This window comes from Nestor notabilis, unplaced genomic scaffold, assembly GCF_000696875.1.
Source record: "Nestor notabilis isolate BGI_N333 unplaced genomic scaffold, ASM69687v1 scaffold1748, whole genome shotgun sequence".
NCBI lineage: Eukaryota > Metazoa > Chordata > Aves > Psittaciformes > Psittacidae > Nestor > Nestor notabilis.
In genome coordinates this window covers 34,432-52,821 of record NW_009939401.1, presented here as the reverse complement: position 1 = coordinate 52,821, position 18,390 = coordinate 34,432, and the positions used below count along the sequence as shown (strand labels likewise).

Genomic DNA, 18,390 nt, shown 5'->3' with positions numbered 1-18,390 from the left:
ATTAGGAGTTGAAAAGTGTTCAAACTACTTTTCCAATTCAAGTCAATTATTTCAAGTATATTAAAATGTTTCAGAGGAAAAATTTCTCCATGGTTACAATTCTAATTGCTTTTATAAATCCATAAAAAAGAAAGGAAGTCTCTACATATATCCCATATTCCTCCAATGCATGCATGCGTTTTCTCTGAAGACAAAAAGTCATCATGATCCAGTTGTTTCTTAACACTGATTTCAGGCACATCTTCCAAATACCCCTTCAGTTTTCACCAAAAAGGTTAATCACTGGGCATAAAAGCAGCAATTTTTTGTTGCTGTTGTCTACATGGGTACTGAGCAGGTTTCAGTTATTAAAGAGCTTGATGCAGAGTCTGAATAAAGTTCCCATGTCACTCCAAAATCCCACAGTTCTTCTCCTCTGAGGCAGCTTTTGCAGTCAGATCTACTTAGAAGAATCTTACACAATTCAGATAAAATCTCTTGGATTATACAAAAACCAAGTTGTTCGAATGTACCTGGCAAGTTTGTCTCTATAGCTTCAATATTATCTTTTTTTTTTTTTTAATAGCTTTAAAGTGCCCTAGTATATTTATTTCTTTATGCTTATTTAAACTTTCACAATTACATAAAAAGGGGACACTCTGTGTGATTACTGTGTTTTGAGAAACAGAGGAAAAGGAGAGGAACATCAGAAAACTCATCTTAAAGCAGCTTTTCTAGTTAATGTCCGTTTGCTGAGTTTGTGCAGCACAGACTGTTTTCCAGAGGGGTTTATGATAAACCCAGCCATCTCCCTGCAATTTAAAGAGAAAATAGGGTTACAATAAAGACACCATCCTGGGAGAATTCCCTTCACACAACTATTAAACTGACAGCTGTGAAAATCAGTGGGACATAGCTTATACCTTTGACTCCCACTGATTAAGACAGAGACCAACACTGCAAGCTTCTGAGACTACTCCAGAACACGTATGGACTCTTGCCGAGCCACAGCACCCTCTGGGAATCAATTGCACTTGTAATTAACCCAGATGGAAAGCCACTCTTCTCAACTCCATGATGCAGATTACTTTAAAAAGCCAAATGAGAAGCCAGCAGAGGTGCAGCTATCCAGGATTGTCAGTTCTAACAGAGCTCAACTGCTTACCCAGAAATTAAGCAGCTCAGGATTACATTTAAACATTTTCTGAGTAGATCTGTATCTTGTGGTAGCAACAGAATTTCACCTCTTCTAAATCTCGATACTAACAATATAAATCTCTAATTCTGAGTTGGTAATACTAACATAGCTTTAGAGAACAAAAAACTTCACTGAAGCTAGCAGATAGTCCTGAACTATTTCGAAGTCATCATACTGGCAGTCCCCAGGCTTCCTGGGCAAGCTGCAGTTCACCTTGTTAAAAGTCTTAATGTATTATTATTACTACCATTACTGAATAGAGGTTAAGCCATCAAACAAATAAGCTCCATCCAAAATGTAACATACAAGAACAAAAAAAGTTTTAAGTTGAGAATGAACTCATGTTCCTTCATGCTAAAGGTACTATTTTGGGTTCATACACACACAACATAAGCAAAATTAGTCCTATTGATTATTTTCTTTGGGTATTTACCATTACAGTCTACTTACATGTATACATGTAAAGCTGTTTTCCATGTGCCACAAGGAAGTGCTTGGTAAGAGAAGCCAGACCACAAAACAGGCAAGCATTTTGTTGCAAGAGAATCACAAAATAAAAGTGTTTGGGAATTGAAGGGTAAAGTCACACCTTCACATGTTTGGGAGTGCTTATGTCACCTTACTGCTACAGATTCCATGGAGCTAAACTGTGAGATCTAAGGCCAAATACTCTATTCTGACAGGACACAGACTCATACTACCATGAAAGCACCTGCTTTCATTGTAGTTCCACCTTCATGATCAGCCAACTGCTTGGGAACTTACTTCTTTAAGGAAGTATTTAGTACACCAGGGTGTTTCTGTTTCAGTACGAAGCCTCTCTTCGTTCCTCTGTCGTTCTTCAAGGGCTCGCTTGTGCTCTGTAGCCTTATCAATGTCTCCATCCCGCAGAGACTCTGTTACATGCTGCCACAGCTTCCTACAAAACAAATTATTAACTACTTTCAAAAAGTTTTCTCAGTCTGCCACCTCAAACTACAGGACTGCCTCATGCAGTTCTTTCACAACAGCAGCACTCCCTCCAGTTATACATGACAAACCAACCCAGGTAGGAGCATGATGGTGCAGCGCATGTGGAAGGGCTCACAGCTAAGTCTTACAGCTGCACTAGCAATTAGGAGCTGACAGAAATCGCTCTGAGGTTTTGGCTGTGCCAATCTACGTCTGTTCGTATACCCTGTAAAGTTGTTATGGAAGTGTTATTCAACAAGCAGTTCCTTGTGAGGACTTCCCTTGTCAGGAGCTGCCCAACTATGTAAGCATTTTCCACAAAGGAAATCCTGAAAATGTAGATATTCTAAGGCATTTACCAGACTGTCTAGGACAAAAAGGGTCAGACAATAGTAACCACATACTCTACCTAGATTCAAATGGTCCTTGTTTCTCAAGGGGCCGGACTCGTTTTCTAGTCACCGACAGCTTTGTCAAGTCCACGTATTTTGTCTCCCCGTTGCTGTAGGTGAACTCAAGTACGCTGTTCCACTCCCCCTGCACTCTGCACACCACTGTGTTCGTCGTGTTCTGCTTCACTTCACCTGTGACTCTAGGAAAGAAATTTCTTTTTTAAAGGCCATGGCTGAAGACACCCAAGTACTATTTCCTGCATAATCATTCAACTTTAACTCTGAATGAGTTTGCAAGCTTGTCACACTGTCTTGAAAGATGTTGGTTACTTGAACTGCATTTGTATGGAGAAGCTCACAGAGCGAAGTGACTTTCACTCATTGCTATAGCTCTCTTCACGTTACCCAGGAAACTCTTTTTGGCTTCAGTTTAAACTTGTTTCAAACCTTTTAAACAGAACTGAAAATGGGAAAGAAACTAACACAGACTGGTTCACATGTAACAAGCAGTTGATCTTTTCCACATGAAACATCAGATACATAGCTCAGACTTAAAAATTTAAAATTAAACTTTCTATCAAGAATGTATCTCACTACCTGCTGATACCCTCTCTCATCTTCACATTTCAATGTTCTCCATATGTAGGTGGTCTCACTCTTATGTTCCTCACATAAGCAGCAGACACACGAAGGCAAAAAGCAAGGTAGGAAACTAGGAATCAGGAAAACTGCTTTTCTTTCCTGTCTCTTCCACAGAAACCTCTGCCAATAACAAGATACTAAAAACGTCTTTCTCATAAGTAGTATTTTATTCAAGTGTTGCACTGGTACTCAAGTATCACCATAATTACACTTACTGATGCATATTTTCCTCCTCAACATCAAGACCTGTCCAAAGACCTCCTGACATTCACTTCATCCTGAATCAAGGAATAGAAGCTTACTGAGCATTGCTAGGCAAGCAAAGGGTCTGCACACTATGCAAAAGCAAGACTTAAGACATCCACTTGTAAGGTGCTGCAGGATTCAGAAAGGACACTATCTCCATCTCCAATTAAACTGCAGCTACCTGTACGCAAGCTCTCTAAAACACTCTCTAGCTCTCCTTCCCACATTTTAACATTGCTAACACAAAGTACATGTTACATCTCCTTTGACACTTACATTGTGTGCAGCTAATAACAGCCAACTTGCACATCTCTGGTTTGCTCATATTTCCTTCGAACAACTGCATACAGATGAGCAGAAAGCAGCACTCCTGTGCTCCCACCTTGCCCATACTGGCTATGAGGTGCCATATTCAGAGGAAGAACGGAGTACAGGACATGTAGATGCCACTTCCCTTCTTATACATGCACCAGTCACTTCCAGCTGCGTCTGCATCTATCCATGTCACGCCCCCCCCAAGCCTGGCATTTGTTTTGATGCAATGTGTTTGATGAGAAATTAATTTCTGAGGAAACAGAACAAGTATCACAGACCAGACCTTCCAGCATAGAGATGCCAGTCAAATCAGACCTGTGGGGAAACCCCGGGGCAAGTGGGGAAAGCTCGCAACCAGCTCGAAGCAGGAGGCAGCAGCCAGGGCTTCTGACATATCTTGCACATAGGGAGGTGGCTGGAGCTGCATCAAGGTCCAGCAGCTCAAACCTGATCTAACTTCATTAGGGAGATCTTCCAGAAAAACCAGACTGATAAGTATGTGCTGCTCACATACAGTTTTCTATTACAAAAATTAAAGATTTATTCAAGAAAACAGGCCAGAGTTGGAGCAACATGAATAATAAAAGCACGTTTACATTAAATTATTAAGGTGGGGTTGAACAAGCACTAATGGTTTCTGAAAACAACTGAGAGAATAGGCAGCAAGCAAGCAGTCATCATTTTGTGCTGCTTTTTCATCCTGTGACTTCCACACTTCACTGAAGCTATTACACATGGTGGAGTCTCTGTCCTTTCCCCCAGGAGATCTCTGAATGGACTGAATCTGTGGGATGCCAGAGACCAACCTGTTCAGACTTCGCAGTTACATCATCTTCCCAACTTTAAGAGCTTAATTTTTCCAAGCACTGTGTGGAAAAGCACCCAATATTTTAATACCAAGCACAGAATCACTGTCTCTGCTCAGCTTAAAATAAACGGTTATATCGCTCACTGCTAAGGTATGGTATTGAGCTGCTACATTAAACTCATCGCAACTTGTATTTCTTCAGGTTGCATTGCTCTGTGACACACAGCCATTCTCAGCACTGCAGATCACAGTATCTGCCTGAACTAATATTAGTGACAAAAATCGCCCAGCACTTATTTGTAAGCTTGGCATGACTGATGTATGCCTAGCTGTTTGTAATCATCATCCTCTATTTCATCAAGCTAAAGAGGTACAGGACCAAGGAGCAAATATCCAGCTGAGGTCTAACAACACGGGTCACACTACCAAAAAAAAAAAAATCTATAACATTGCCATAGCAACTCACTTGCGCTCTGTGTAACCATGACAACACTGCTGCTTCCCCATCAAGAGATTCTTTTGGCCATGTCCAATCATCACTGTGTCAAATTTCCAATAGCTACAGTACCTTGAACAGATCTCTCTTTAAAAAGCTTCTACATCTGTGACTAATTTCAGAAACACACAAAGTATTTTCCAGAATTAAATCATTGAAGTAAAATTGCTTCTTATCACTTATTTTTTATGGTACAACAGGAGCTACTGCAAGGTGGAAAATACACTGTAAGCAATGGAGGAAAAAAGTCTCAAATGATGCATCACTTTAAAATTGTCAGAAGTGAAAAGCTGCATGCAAGCTTCAGTTCTGCAGATGCCATCAAGACAGGGAGCTATGCTTACAGGTTAAGTTCAAAGTATGTATGGGAATTTATAGGGCAAAGCACTTCAAGATGGAGGTTTTGGTGGTTTGGTTTTTTGTTTGTTTTCTTTTAAGCAATAAATATGACCTTACCCTACCGTCTCACGAAAAGTGAGTTAGAGAAGACTGCTGATTTTTTGCAACCTGTGAGAGCAACCCACGTTTAAGAAGTTCTGATGTTCTAAGCTGTTCAGCCTGGAGAAGAGAAGGCTGCGTGGAGACCTCACAGCAGCCTTCCAGTATCTGAAGGGGGCCTACAAGGATGCTGGGGAGGGACTCTTCATTAGGGACTCTAGTGGTAGGGCAAGGGGTAATGGCTTTAAACTTAAACAGGGGAAGTTTAGGTTAGATATAAGGAAGAAGTTCTTCACAGTGAGGGTGGTGAGGCACTGGAATAGGTTGCCCAAGGAAGTTGTGAATGCTCCAACCCTGGAGGAGTTTAAGGCCAGGCTGGACAGAGCCTTGGGCGACATAGTTTAGTGTGTGGTGTCCCTGCTCATGGCAGGGGGGTTGGAACTAGATGATCTTAAGGGCCTTTCCAACCCTAACTATTCTATGATTCTATGATTCTATGATATTTCATTATTATCTCTAATGCATTTAATCTAAGGTTTAAACGTTGTCTAGTAAATGTATGAGTGCAAAATGCTCTGGAATCAGATATTCTTTGTGTGACTCCTACTTAATTTTCTCTTTCCTCAATTGTCTCTATAATAGCACAAGGCTAATCTGTAGCAGTCTTACTACAAGATGTCCAAAATCATCAATGTTGGTGAGTTTCTAAAGCTTTTGCACCAAGTGTGCCAACACTTCCTAGAATCTGCTAGAAGTAACTAAAAGCAAACTATCCCTGGATCTTTTTATTTTTACCTCTTAGTTTTTAACCATGCATACATACGAAGAATTACCACTACAAGAACTGCCATTTTTGCCTTTAGAAAAAGTTATTTTTACCTAGAGATTTTCTGTAAGTTACTTACACTTGATAGTCTTATGTTTCTCATACAGAAATCCTAAGACCAGTAAGTAACAGAAGACCATTTACTAACGATCCCCGCAGTGCAACTACAATGCACTGTGAACAAACCGCAATGTTTAAGACAGCAATACCAACTTCAACTTGAACAAAGAGCAAATCCAAAACCAGGAAACACTAACCAACTTCTAACAGGACTAAGAGAATCTGTAGCAACCAGAAGCTCTGCTTTCCCAGTGGTTTGAACGCAGAGTCAGACAAACATAGAATTTCCTTACTATCTTTAAATACGACCTCCTCCTGTGTGTTTAAGACCTGATGTTTAAGAGCACAGTAATACCTCAAATATTTATAAACAGGAAAACCTACATTTTCTCAGACTATCAAACAAGTAATATTCAACACAGAACAGGTGAGTTACACAGATACTACAGTTCTAGACCACAGGCTACTAGTAAAAAAGAGCAGGGGTGGGGAAAAAAAAAGCATTCTCACCGATGCAATTTGCCACCATAGAAGGGCTTGGTGTGAAAGTTAATACTTGCAGAATACCCAGTTTTCACACAGTTAATGTTGACTTTTCCTCCCAGTTCTACCCAGGGAACAGTTAAAATTGACCGAGCATACGCACAGGGCAGAGAGAACGTGTATTCTTCCCCATGTTCCAGGAGACTTAAGAGACCTGTGTGAAGAAATACAAGAATCTCTAAATCAACGCTATTTCAGAAAAGACCAAATGAGTTATTGAAACTGATAGCTAATACTACATCTGATAGTACATCTGAGTGCTTTTCCTTACAGCCTCTCACACCAAAAAGGAGAGAAAAAAAAAAAAAGCCACAAAAGTGGCATTTATTACAGGTTCTGGATACATTTTCCTGAAAGTACTAACCTGACTAACATGCATTTCTGTTTCTTTTGGGAAGAGACACTTATCCTAATAATATTGCTCCATGAAGTACGATACTGTGCTGCACATCATACTTTCCAGTAGTATGTAAAAGGGCTGGACACTCTCTTATTGATGATTCTGGAGCACTGCAACAGAGGACTTAGGAAAGTCTGACAAAATAAGTACGGAATGAATACCCTGCACTGCAGATCCTGGGGAAGGCTAATGCTCCTTTTCTGTTTTCCCTCCCAGTAATACATCTTACCCTATCTGAAGGCAGGCAGCAGAAACAATTGCACCTCTCCGCCAAGATAAACCCAACTCTTTCCTGACAGTAGCTTTTGCAATAAATGTCAAGAACATCATAAAACACTAGATTTTTTCTTTGAGTATGGGTTTGTTTCATTCCTGTTAAAAACAAGAAAACCCCAAACAGACAGACAACAAAAAACCCCACAAAATCTACCTCTTGCCCTTACAAAAACACATGACAACTGCTGCCTCCATCAGCCCATGTCTCTGTAGCATATTATCTCTGTGTGTTTGACATCAGTATGGAAATCATGAGAAATTCTGAAAAGATATGACATGATTTGAGAAATGCCCTAGAGGAGATACTAACTTCAGAATTTACCTGGAACAGCCAAAGCACTGAGATGTGCCTTCCCCATCCCCTGCCATGCTCATTCCCTTGTCCATAGTTGGCACGCCATAATTCAATAATAATTTTATGTTATAATTTTATATATATTATTAATAAACCTTAGTTTATATGCAAGTGCCTGGAATCCCTAGTTACTGGGCAATACACACAGAGGACACAGAAGGGGACATGCTGTCTCATCTCTTGCAGTAAATACTAGTATTAAAGGGAAATTGCAGCTTAAGAGCAGTTACCCTTCTCTGTCCCTAAAGGATTCAATTTCTCTAGTTAAAAGAAAATTAAAACTTGCATAGTAAGATACATTAAGTGCAATACATGAAATCACACTTCTATTTAATCAATGTCTGATGCAAATTAATCTGTCTGATGCTTTGGAACATTAATACATATCAGTTAACATCACAGCAACTGCCCTTTGGTTTAAAAGTCAAAATTTTATCTCCTGATTTTTGGCAAAGCATAAACCTTCTGTTCCCCCATGTGAAAACTTACTGTTTATGCTTTTCTACTACTAATCCAAGAAGGACTTGTAGTACCTCCTGTACTTTGTAAACAGTAAAATAAATAAGTAAAATAAGAAAATAAAATAAGAAATGATTGTACATTAAAGCTTGCAGATAACAGAAGAAATCCAGAAGTACAGGAAAAGAAAATAATCTGAAAACCCAATGACATTTTCTGCAGGCAGATTTTTTTTTAAAGCCTTTGAAACAAAACTACTGAGTAATATTCATCTGTATTTCTGTCAGAGGAATGCAACATCAAATTTCCTATCAAACTAATAATATTTTAACAACCTTCTGAAACGAATAAAGGAAAGAAGTTAATTATACTTACCCTCACCAATCATCGTCACTCCTATTGACATTCCTAAGAATTTACTTTTTGTCCAGACGTGGGCATTAACACACATCTTTCTCTCTGCACATTCAGCATAAAACCCTGAGACAGGAGGATGGTGGGACACTTGCTCGGCTACAAATTTTACTGTATAGTAGTCCAGCTCTGTTTGGCCCTCCGTATCTTTAGACAGAGTTACTTGCTCTGAGGGGGAGTGAGCAGAGAAGTTACTGCCAGCCTCAGTGGCTACATCGCTCTTCGGTATCCTCCAGGAACAGTGAAATGTTTCCCCAATGATTGGATTGTATGGTTTCTTTGCAATAGCTCCCTTGCGACCTTCATGAAACGAAGTGAGATAATACTCAACAAAGCGGATCATCCTCTCCTCAGGGGTAGTGCCATTTGTGATTGCAATGAAGAGATCTGGATGGGACATGAAGTCCGCATACATCTCCAGCAACGATCGCTTCTCTAAAATAAAAGTGGGAAGAACCACCTGCAGCAAAAGAAAACCCAGAAAACTCTAGTAAGGAGAAAGGCATTTTAATAAGGAAAGTTCTCAGGTGGAGGATTCTGTCCTATTTTAGGCACCACATTTTCAGACAGAACTTTCTTGTCCCTCTTATAAGATATGAGTAAAATACAGTAATCAGAGGTCCCAGAAAAGCAATTTAAAAGGAGAAAAAAGCCCAATAAGTACTATTAGGACTAAGGAGGTTGAAAGGGACTGAGTATCCCTCAAAAAACATAAAAGAGCTGCAAAGAGATTATAATGTGTCCCATATTATCTGCAGAGAAGATAAACAAGCAGGAAGGAGCTGAAACTATAACAAGGAAGGTTCAGAGCAGAGGTTAGGAAAGGCTTTGTCTAATGGAGAGAAAAGCAGAGAAGCTATGCCAGTGCAGTTGAGAGCCTGTAGAGTCTCTCACCACAGCAACTACGACACGCATCGCTAAGAAATAACATAGTATAGGTTGATCCTGTACCTCTGAGCAGACAACCTTACACTTTCCCAGTTACATCCACCTCTATAAAAAACAGCAGTCGTTTTTTGCTGGGCCAAGACAATACTGCAGAGTAAAATGCTGTGGGTATCATCAGTCTTACCTTTCCCTATAGCAGCAACTAAAACCTCATGTAGCTAACCGTTGTAAAGAGCAACACAGGGTGTCTGAACCATGGGATCACAAAAGTCTATTTAAATCAGCTGCACTCAGACAGGTAAAGCACAGACTTAAGACTCCTAAGAAACATAAAAGTTAAGCTGAATATGCTTGCCATGTTGTTGCAGCACCAACCTGGAATATTAAAGTTGCTTTTCACTTCAGTTAAGTGCAATTCTAACAACTTCATTACCTGTTTTGAAGTCAAGCTTGTCCCATTTCAATGCTTTGCCTGCTCTGAACTAAAGACAATGCTACACACACAGCCAAAAGTTGCAACTGGGGGACAGAAATGACAATTTCTCCAACTAAGAGAAAACGATACCCCAAATCTATCTATCTTCAACAGAAGTGAAATAATGACTTAATGAATTCTTGATTAAGCAGCAGGCGTTTAAGTTTAGCTCACAGGCAACACGGCCTGTTCAAGCTACCTTTCCTGCTACTCACCCCCAAACTGTGAAATGTAAGCTCCACAGTAAAAGTGTTCCTAGAGGCCTAGGAGCTAGAGCTCAAAAACACATAGCTGGAGAAAAAAAATTGTAATTCATAATTCCAAGAATGAGAGCGCTTTCCTCACTCCATACTACTGTAAAATCCAGTTTTTCCTTATTAGTGTCTAGTGCTTATGGTAAGAAATCTTCACAGAACTGAATATAAACTGGTAGCAACCTAATTTTCCCAAATTTCCTGCCCAAGTTGTCTAGTAGCAACTGAGCATTAATTTTTTCAAAGCTGCTTCCTTTTGAGATTGGCACACAAGCGTCAAACCCAATTCTCTCCACTATAACTTTGTTCCTGCTTGCTACAGCTGTGAGCAAACAGAAATGAGAATAGGACGAAGAGGTGTCAACAGACATCTGAGGACAGATAATGGGGAACTAAAGGAAAATTTCTTTTCAGAAGCAGCATGAATACAGATATAGGGTTATGCAAGTTGCACACAAAAGCATTATTGAGAGAAAAAAAGATTATGGAAGGAAATCAGAAAGCCAAAAATATGAGAATACTGCAGAAAACTATGTGCAAAGAATAAGTTGCAAACACTGGAAAGAAAAGGGACCATTACGGGAAAGCCAACAAAAACACAGTGGAAAACCCAAAAAGAATGTAATAGAAAAGGCCGGCCAGTTTCACTAAAGAAAATCCACTCCCTTATCACATTTCACTTAAAACCTGCCTCAAATGTAGACACCGGATCTTGGGACCAGAAGTTGCTACAAACCACTATTTCATATTAAACTCAATATTGTTCAGTACAGGAGTTGACTTTAAAATGGCACTTCACTTTTACTGCAGCCAGTCTTCACACTTCAGCTACTTACTCTTGTTAAGTCCATGCCAAGTTTCAGCTGAGACAAGAGATGCAGGATAACACTACGCTGTTCTTCCACCGCTCCAAGATCATCTTCTTTATTATCACAGATATCCTCCAGCTCCTCATCTGGATTTATTTCTTCAGGTTCCTGGGATAAAAGCCACAAATATCAGTTCAAAGATGTGACTGGCCAGACAATATGCAATATTTAACTGTCCATGTATTAAAAATAAAAGACTAAATAAACCCCTGCAGAGCGCTACACAATGGAACCTACTGCCAAGGTAAACAACAGTTGAAAAATTGAAAGGAACATTAAAATAACTCAGTGCAGATTTCATCTAGAGGATTCATGCTAAGATTTCTGACCATCTCTCATGTCGGTTGAGGCAGGGAGGGAAGCTTAAAAGCAAATATGACCCATTTTCCTGTAAGTTTTGTGACCTAACAGAATAGCTAGCCTCTAACACGCAAAACTAGCAAAGTAAGATCTAGCAGAGATTCCAGCCACTTCAGTAACACTCCTCCAATTCCACATCACTTCAAGCTTTCGAGTGTTGCCACACTCACTTCAAAGGCTGTAGCAAATGGTAGTTCCTAGTTACTTGCTTACTGTCATGCCTAATGACAAACAATTAATGTACCTACAGGCCAGTCTTCACAAGCATTATCAATGTTGCTGCTAGTGCTGACACGTAACAGTAAAGGAAAAAGGAAAAGTAACTTGGAGTAGTTTTATAAAACATTAACGAAAAAAATCTCACGTTCATCACAACGCTGGTTTTCTGTTAGCATAACTAAAGCACCCAGACAGACCAGCAGAAATTGTCTTAGCACCATTTTGACAATCACAACCCCACAAGTATCATTTTAACAACCATCATGCTACAAGGAGAAAGTCGAACGCTTCAGGTGGAAAGGATTGTGGTACTTCTAGGGCTCTGAGCAGCATCCTCCTGGGGCATACAGAGGACAGAGCCACTGAATGCCACCGGAGGGCAGCAATATGCATCTGCCTAAGCAAAGCCCTTTATCCTGCAACAGCTGCTCAAGCTCAAGGCAAATTTATGAATGCTCAACCACCAAAGCCAGGTGGCCAAGCCCTCACATAGAGCTCAAATCCTGGTGAAAAAAACAGTTATCACACTGGTGACACCTCTCCAAGGATGTTACAGTATTCTGCTATCATAAATAAGGAAGCCGAAAGTATCTAAGGGGAGAGATAAGACTAGTCATATCCCAAATACATTAAGCTCTTGAACTATAACTCATGTAATCATTGGAAGAAGGAAGGAATTAAGTGATTTTTAAACTCCTGGTTTGTTTCTTTTTTTTTTTTTATGTAGCAACCACTCTGATCCATTTTATAATCTATAAACTACATGCAACTGAAAAAAAAAAATCCTTTCAATTTTGATTTTGCTAGAAGATAGTACACGGCTGTTGCAACCATAAAACAGTACATTATCTTTTCACAAAGATAGTCTCATCCAAACAACTGTGTGAAACCAACTAGTATAAAAAGAATGTAATTATGATTTACTAGCTTAGCTAGGAAAACACATTCTTCACCATAATCCCTGCTGGTTTTTTTTACTTCAGTATACTGCACTTCAATTTTGACAGTTATGATGCAGACTCTAGCTGTATTTCAAATACATTAAGCCATCCTGAAGTCAAGTGATGACAGTAGCTCAGATTAAGAAAAACAGATGCAGCAAGAGCTAGAAAAGAAAGATGGGGAGATTTAATAGCTGGAGACTGACAATTGTGTCTTTCATCTGCTTAGACAGTTCTTCTTGGGCCTATTTTGAGAGAGCCATGAATTCTAGTTAGGTTTTTTGTGCTTCAATATCTACTTGGTTTAGATCAAAATGCAAGGTAATACTGCCTAATCCAACACTTTGCACTGCCATCCCAATTGCCTCCCTCCACTTGACAGCTAGTTACAGAAAGCAGCAAAAATTTATTGAAAAAGCAGGTAGAAAGTTTAATTTACTGCAACTGTGCTCACTCCTTCTCTGACACAGCTAATCAGAAAGCATGAGAAAAATTGTCACTAAATCATTTTCACATAATATGAAACATTTACAGATATTCTTCAAAATAATTCCCCACAGAAATGGGATATTCACATTACCTTACCCTTGTTAGCTGGCAGGGCTCTGCAGTGGACTGCTCTTCTCTGACAGATGCTGGCTTGTTTACCTCTGCTGGGAAATTCTGAGCTGCTCCATTTTTGAAGTGGTTTGCCAGTGATATCTTAGGTTCCAACCAACTGATCGTTGTTCCTGAAGCAAAAGAAACTTTGCGCTGAAACTTGCTCATCCTCTGGAAGGTCAGTAAACAGCAGTTTTCACAAAAGAGCTATTTTTTAAGGAATAAGCTGAAAGCAGCCAATTCCTCCTGCAGCCAATCCCTTCAGCAGCCACTAAACAAAGGTGGTGCAATGAGACACCACCTTCAGTGATCATTAGCACAAACACTGCGATTGGTGAGCTGTAATACATGCAACTTGGACTGGAGAAACTAGTTGGTGTCATGAAAGGTGTAATCAGATACTACAGGATGAGCCTAGTATAACAGGAATGTTAAGTAACCCTTACAATTTTCTTTAACTGGTACCAAAAAAGCAGCCCACCACTTATCAGGTTCTCAAACCCAGCTTGGTTCTAGACTAAGAAGAGCTAAAGTTTTGTTGCCAATGTTTTCTCTGGAGCAGGTACTGGCTTATTCTCAGCTGCAAAAGAAGCAAGCACACGCTGTTGAATAAATAATGCTTGCTAAAAAAAAAAACAAAAAAAACCAAACAAATAAAGCTGCCAGGCTTGGACTTGGAATGCTATTACCCAACTTGATGATTCCAGCATCTCTGGTTACTCCCAGCTTATTTATCAGAGCAGATCAGGTTCCTCATTAATAATACAAATGTTCCATTCTTTTTCAAAGGCTAATAAATGTATAGGGCACTCCAACAAGTTTTTACAGAAGAAAACACAAATAGACTATCTTGGATGTGTTGCAAACACAGAAACTACAAGGAAATCTGAATTTCTACCATCACACAGAAGTTTCCTGTGTCTCAGAATGGACACTGAAGTGTCTGCTGTTTCTTCCTATACAATACACAATCCTTTATTTCCAGACCTCTATTACCTGGAACTAGGTCACATAGAATCATAGAATGGTTTGGGTTGGAAAGGACCTTAAGATCATCTAGTTCCAACCCCCCTGCCATGGGCAGGGACGCCTCACACTGGTCTACGTCACCCAAGGCCTTGTCCAACCTGGCCTTGAACCCTCAACCACAACAGGCAGAGTGAGTTTAATGCAGCAGCATTTCCACCAGGAAAATAATGTGGCAACAAAAGTCCAGCTTTACTAATGGGACAAGACAACCTTTTCCTGCAGCAAGACAGTTCATTTTCATCAAGTGCATTACTCACGAATCCATTACATAGTAAGAAACAAGAATCCCTCAGCAGTTGAAGCTATTTAAACAGAAGTTTTGAAGAAGTAAAAAAATAAGATGCTCAATGTCACTGTCACGCTTACCTTTTCGTAACAGTTTTACTCAGCTTTAAAATCTCTTCATGACACTTGCTTTCCAAGCTGTAACTTTCAACACAATAATCTCCAATTGCATGTTCTAGGCTGCATTAAATCCACACTCACTACGCCTATATTAGCTTGAATTTAACAAGTAGCTTCCCTTTTATACTCCCTATCAGCTACTTCTAAAATAACCTTATTATTAAGTTCTGTTTAAGTTTGGCTGTTAAATTCTAGGAGATTTAAGTGATTTGAGCTACCAGTTGTGTTTTAATATTTGTGAGTGGACAGGATACCCGATTAATACTTCTATTCAAAGGAAGATCATATTCAAATCTGCTCTTGACTATTTGGGGTAGGCACAAGCTATTCTCTTTACTAGCGATCTCCTCTCCTAGAATTTTTCCCCCATCTGTTTCCTTAAGCAGTTGCCAGCACTCTCCCTCTGCTACACCACAGACCTCGCCTCGCAGTGTCTATCATCTTCGCTTTCAACATTTTTCCCCTCAAGAGTTGTAAACCGTTGTTGCAATTCACAACATTACCAATAATAGCAAAGTTTTGTTTTGTTTTTTAATCTGTAATATTTCACCACTTTCCACTTGAATTTAGGAGAAGTTAATAGCTGCAACTTCCATTTTCTTTAAGTCTGTGATTTATAGTGCACCTTGATGCAGCTGGGGAAGTATGTTTTTTTGTCTTCTAACAATTTATAGCAAACTTACACTTTTATCTTTTACAATCCTTGGTTTTTAAGCCTGACAAGCATCTGCCTGACACGTTTTTAGCAGTCAAGTACCAAGTTAACAGACCCAAAAATTTTTTCTCCACCTCATGTTTAAATCTATGATGTTAGACAAGTCTCCTCTTCATCGCTTTTCGCTGCACACCACTTGTATCTAGCTGAAGTATACTGATCTGCCCTTATGATCCTAGGAGGATTCAACAGCATTTTTATATGTTTTATTTGATAGAACAGTCTGCATTCAACATTTTTTCCTACACTTAAATATAGAAATGCCTCCTGTAGCATTTGAATTAAGCCACAAGACTTTTCCTTCCTGTATGAACTTCTGAAGCCTACCAAAAATACTCCATCATTAAGCCAGAAGGAGAAGGATCACTCTTTAGTCAGAAGGAGAAATCTAAGCTAACTGAATTTAAAACAGAGTCCTTTGCAATCCTTCAAAGGAACAAATCTACTATGGTTTCTCTAGAAAAGCTACACCAGTGGGACAAAGGAAGGCTGCAGAAAGACACGTGCATTATTTCAATGGTCTGGTTTTAACTGTGGCCCCAGTAATTCACCATCCAATCTGCTGCTCTTCCCCTCTCCATCCATCTCTCTAAGATGTCACCAGAAATCTTCAAGATTTTGACATCTTCAAGCAATGTTTTTAGATATGGTCATTAAGAAGCAGATACCAACTGAAAAGCAGTCAGATGAACTGAGTTTTTCCCTGCACAGCTTAAAGAAATGTAAAAAGCAACAAAACACACACAAAAATATCTTATTTGTAAGTTATTACAGTGCTCACTGGACCCTTCTTATTTCCCAAAAACAGTAATGGATTAAAAAAACTCACCTTAGCAGCACACATGTAAAAATGTCAAACCAGAAAGACTTCTGATGTGCACTTCCCACAGTTATGCATCAACAGTTTAAATAAAAAATCAGAGGGAATCGGACGAGGTATTTCAATGTGAGAACCTTCAGCATTTAGACAAAGATTTGGAGAGGTTCCACCCAGTTTTTCATTTTTAAAATTACATTTTGAACTTAAATACAGCAAAAAAGTTGATTCATCCTACTCACATACTCTCTTTTAATGCATGTGTCAATTTTTATATTTTTATATAGTTTTAATACTCTTATACAAAATATTTTTTCATCTTAGAAGCTAAACCAATTACAGGTCTGAGATAACATGCACTGGCAAAGCACGTACCACAAGTATGAGAGGAATATGGGAAAGATAAAGTAAGAGACAACTTTTGAGCGTAGTTTGCTACAGACTTACCGTATCTATCATATCTGTTGTGTATTTGAGAATCCTCAAAAGCTTTTCGTTTGCAAAAAGCCACAAAGTAAACACATGAAAAAAGTCAAAGTAAGATACAAAAGAATTTACAATCAGGAAAGAACACATTCAGTTCCATACACTGCACACTAATTAGTGGAACGATGCTGGTAAGCACCTACTTGCACAGACGTGATCAATTGCACTGAGTTAGCAACGTATTTGTTTGCTGTCTGTGAATTCATGTTATTTCGCACCCATTAGCAGTAGGCATTGGGGTTGGCTGTTAAAGTATTCTGTTGGTTTGGGATTTCTGTGTATTTTTTGATGTGCTTTTGGGGTTGTTAGATTTGTTTGAAGTTTTTTTGCCTTTTGCAGCCCCTTTTTTTTATTTGTATCTTTGAGCAATTTGCATTTGCCTACAAGTCTGTTCTGGCCTCAGAATGGAATGCAACACTTAGTCCATGTTTTAAACTGGGATGTTAACTCAGAATGAGAATACTGATATATAAAAAGTATTAATAATAACCTGTGCAAACGTAGGGCTTTGTATTTTAATACTTAACAAGAAATGAAAGCTATACACGTGTGAATGCTTATAGTAGGTATCTAGTGTGTAAAAAGAGTCAGAAAACCATGACACCTGACAGAGCTGTACTGGACACCACATACCCCAGGATATGCAATCCCCTAACATTTCCTCGTTCCTATTACTGTTCTTGAGTGGCCAGTTACATCACAAAAGCAGCCGCCTTCTTGTGGTGCCTTAAGTACTTTATTCTGTTGCGAGATGCTCCACAACAATTAGATGCTTCATTTATGCAGCTGCTGCCACACCCCTCTTGATAGAATAAATGATTAAAAAATTACAACATGCATGGAGTTTTACCCAACACTAGCAAGTCAGACTCTGGAAAAACTCACAACAAACCACACAGCTGGCAGTTCTCTCTGCCCGTGTGAAACTGGAGTGGAACAAGCAATTGTGCAAGAAGGAAAGGATGCATATTTGTTGCAGAGTTTTCCTCTTTGTAAGCATCTATACCCACCTGCTGGTAAGGATCCTTTCTGCTGAGAAGCATGTTGTAACTGGAGAATATGGAAACAGTCATTTAAGCAGTTCATAGTTGCCATGGAAGTTGCTTTGAGCATTAATAGGTCTTGATCCAAGGATGTAAGGTGACCAGAGACAGGAAGGCATTCTATGCTCCTGATCAAGTCTCTCTGCTGGCCCTCAGCCTGAGACATCATCTGTCAAACAAAGCAGTCATTTATCAGGTGATGGAAGTGTGTTGTGTGATACAAGGTTAGCTGTGCACAGAGAATCCCAAGTGATTTTATGAGGATAATAAAACTGTAAGATAAAAGATGTATGTAAAGATAACTGCACTTTTTTTCTTGATGCAGCTACTAAAGAGTCATTAAATGCATGATGAAATTCCCATGGCAATACATGGTATCTTGTTAACAAGCCAACGAATATCGAAGTGTCTTAAAAAAAAACATAAAAAAAAAAGGCAAAGAGGAATTTGAATATATCTGCTGCAGTGAATATCAAACATTTTCATGCCTG

General features: G+C 39.3%; 1 protein-coding gene across 1 annotated transcript; it reads right to left on the bottom strand.

Annotated features, from left to right (window-relative positions):
* Window positions 1–713: 713 nt before the first annotated feature.
* On the bottom strand, window positions 714–18,078 carry OSBPL11 (oxysterol binding protein-like 11). The gene is made up of 8 exons (XM_010019822.1): window positions 17,867–18,078; window positions 13,390–13,535; window positions 11,252–11,392; window positions 8,760–9,258; window positions 6,862–7,048; window positions 2,538–2,720; window positions 1,943–2,096; window positions 714–791 (listed from the first exon to the last, which is right to left on the bottom strand). Exons 1-8 carry the CDS (start codon window positions 18,066–18,068, stop codon window positions 714–716), a joined length of 1,590 nt encoding a protein of 529 aa, XP_010018124.1. The 5' UTR covers window positions 18,069–18,078.
* Window positions 18,079–18,390: the final 312 nt, after the last annotated feature.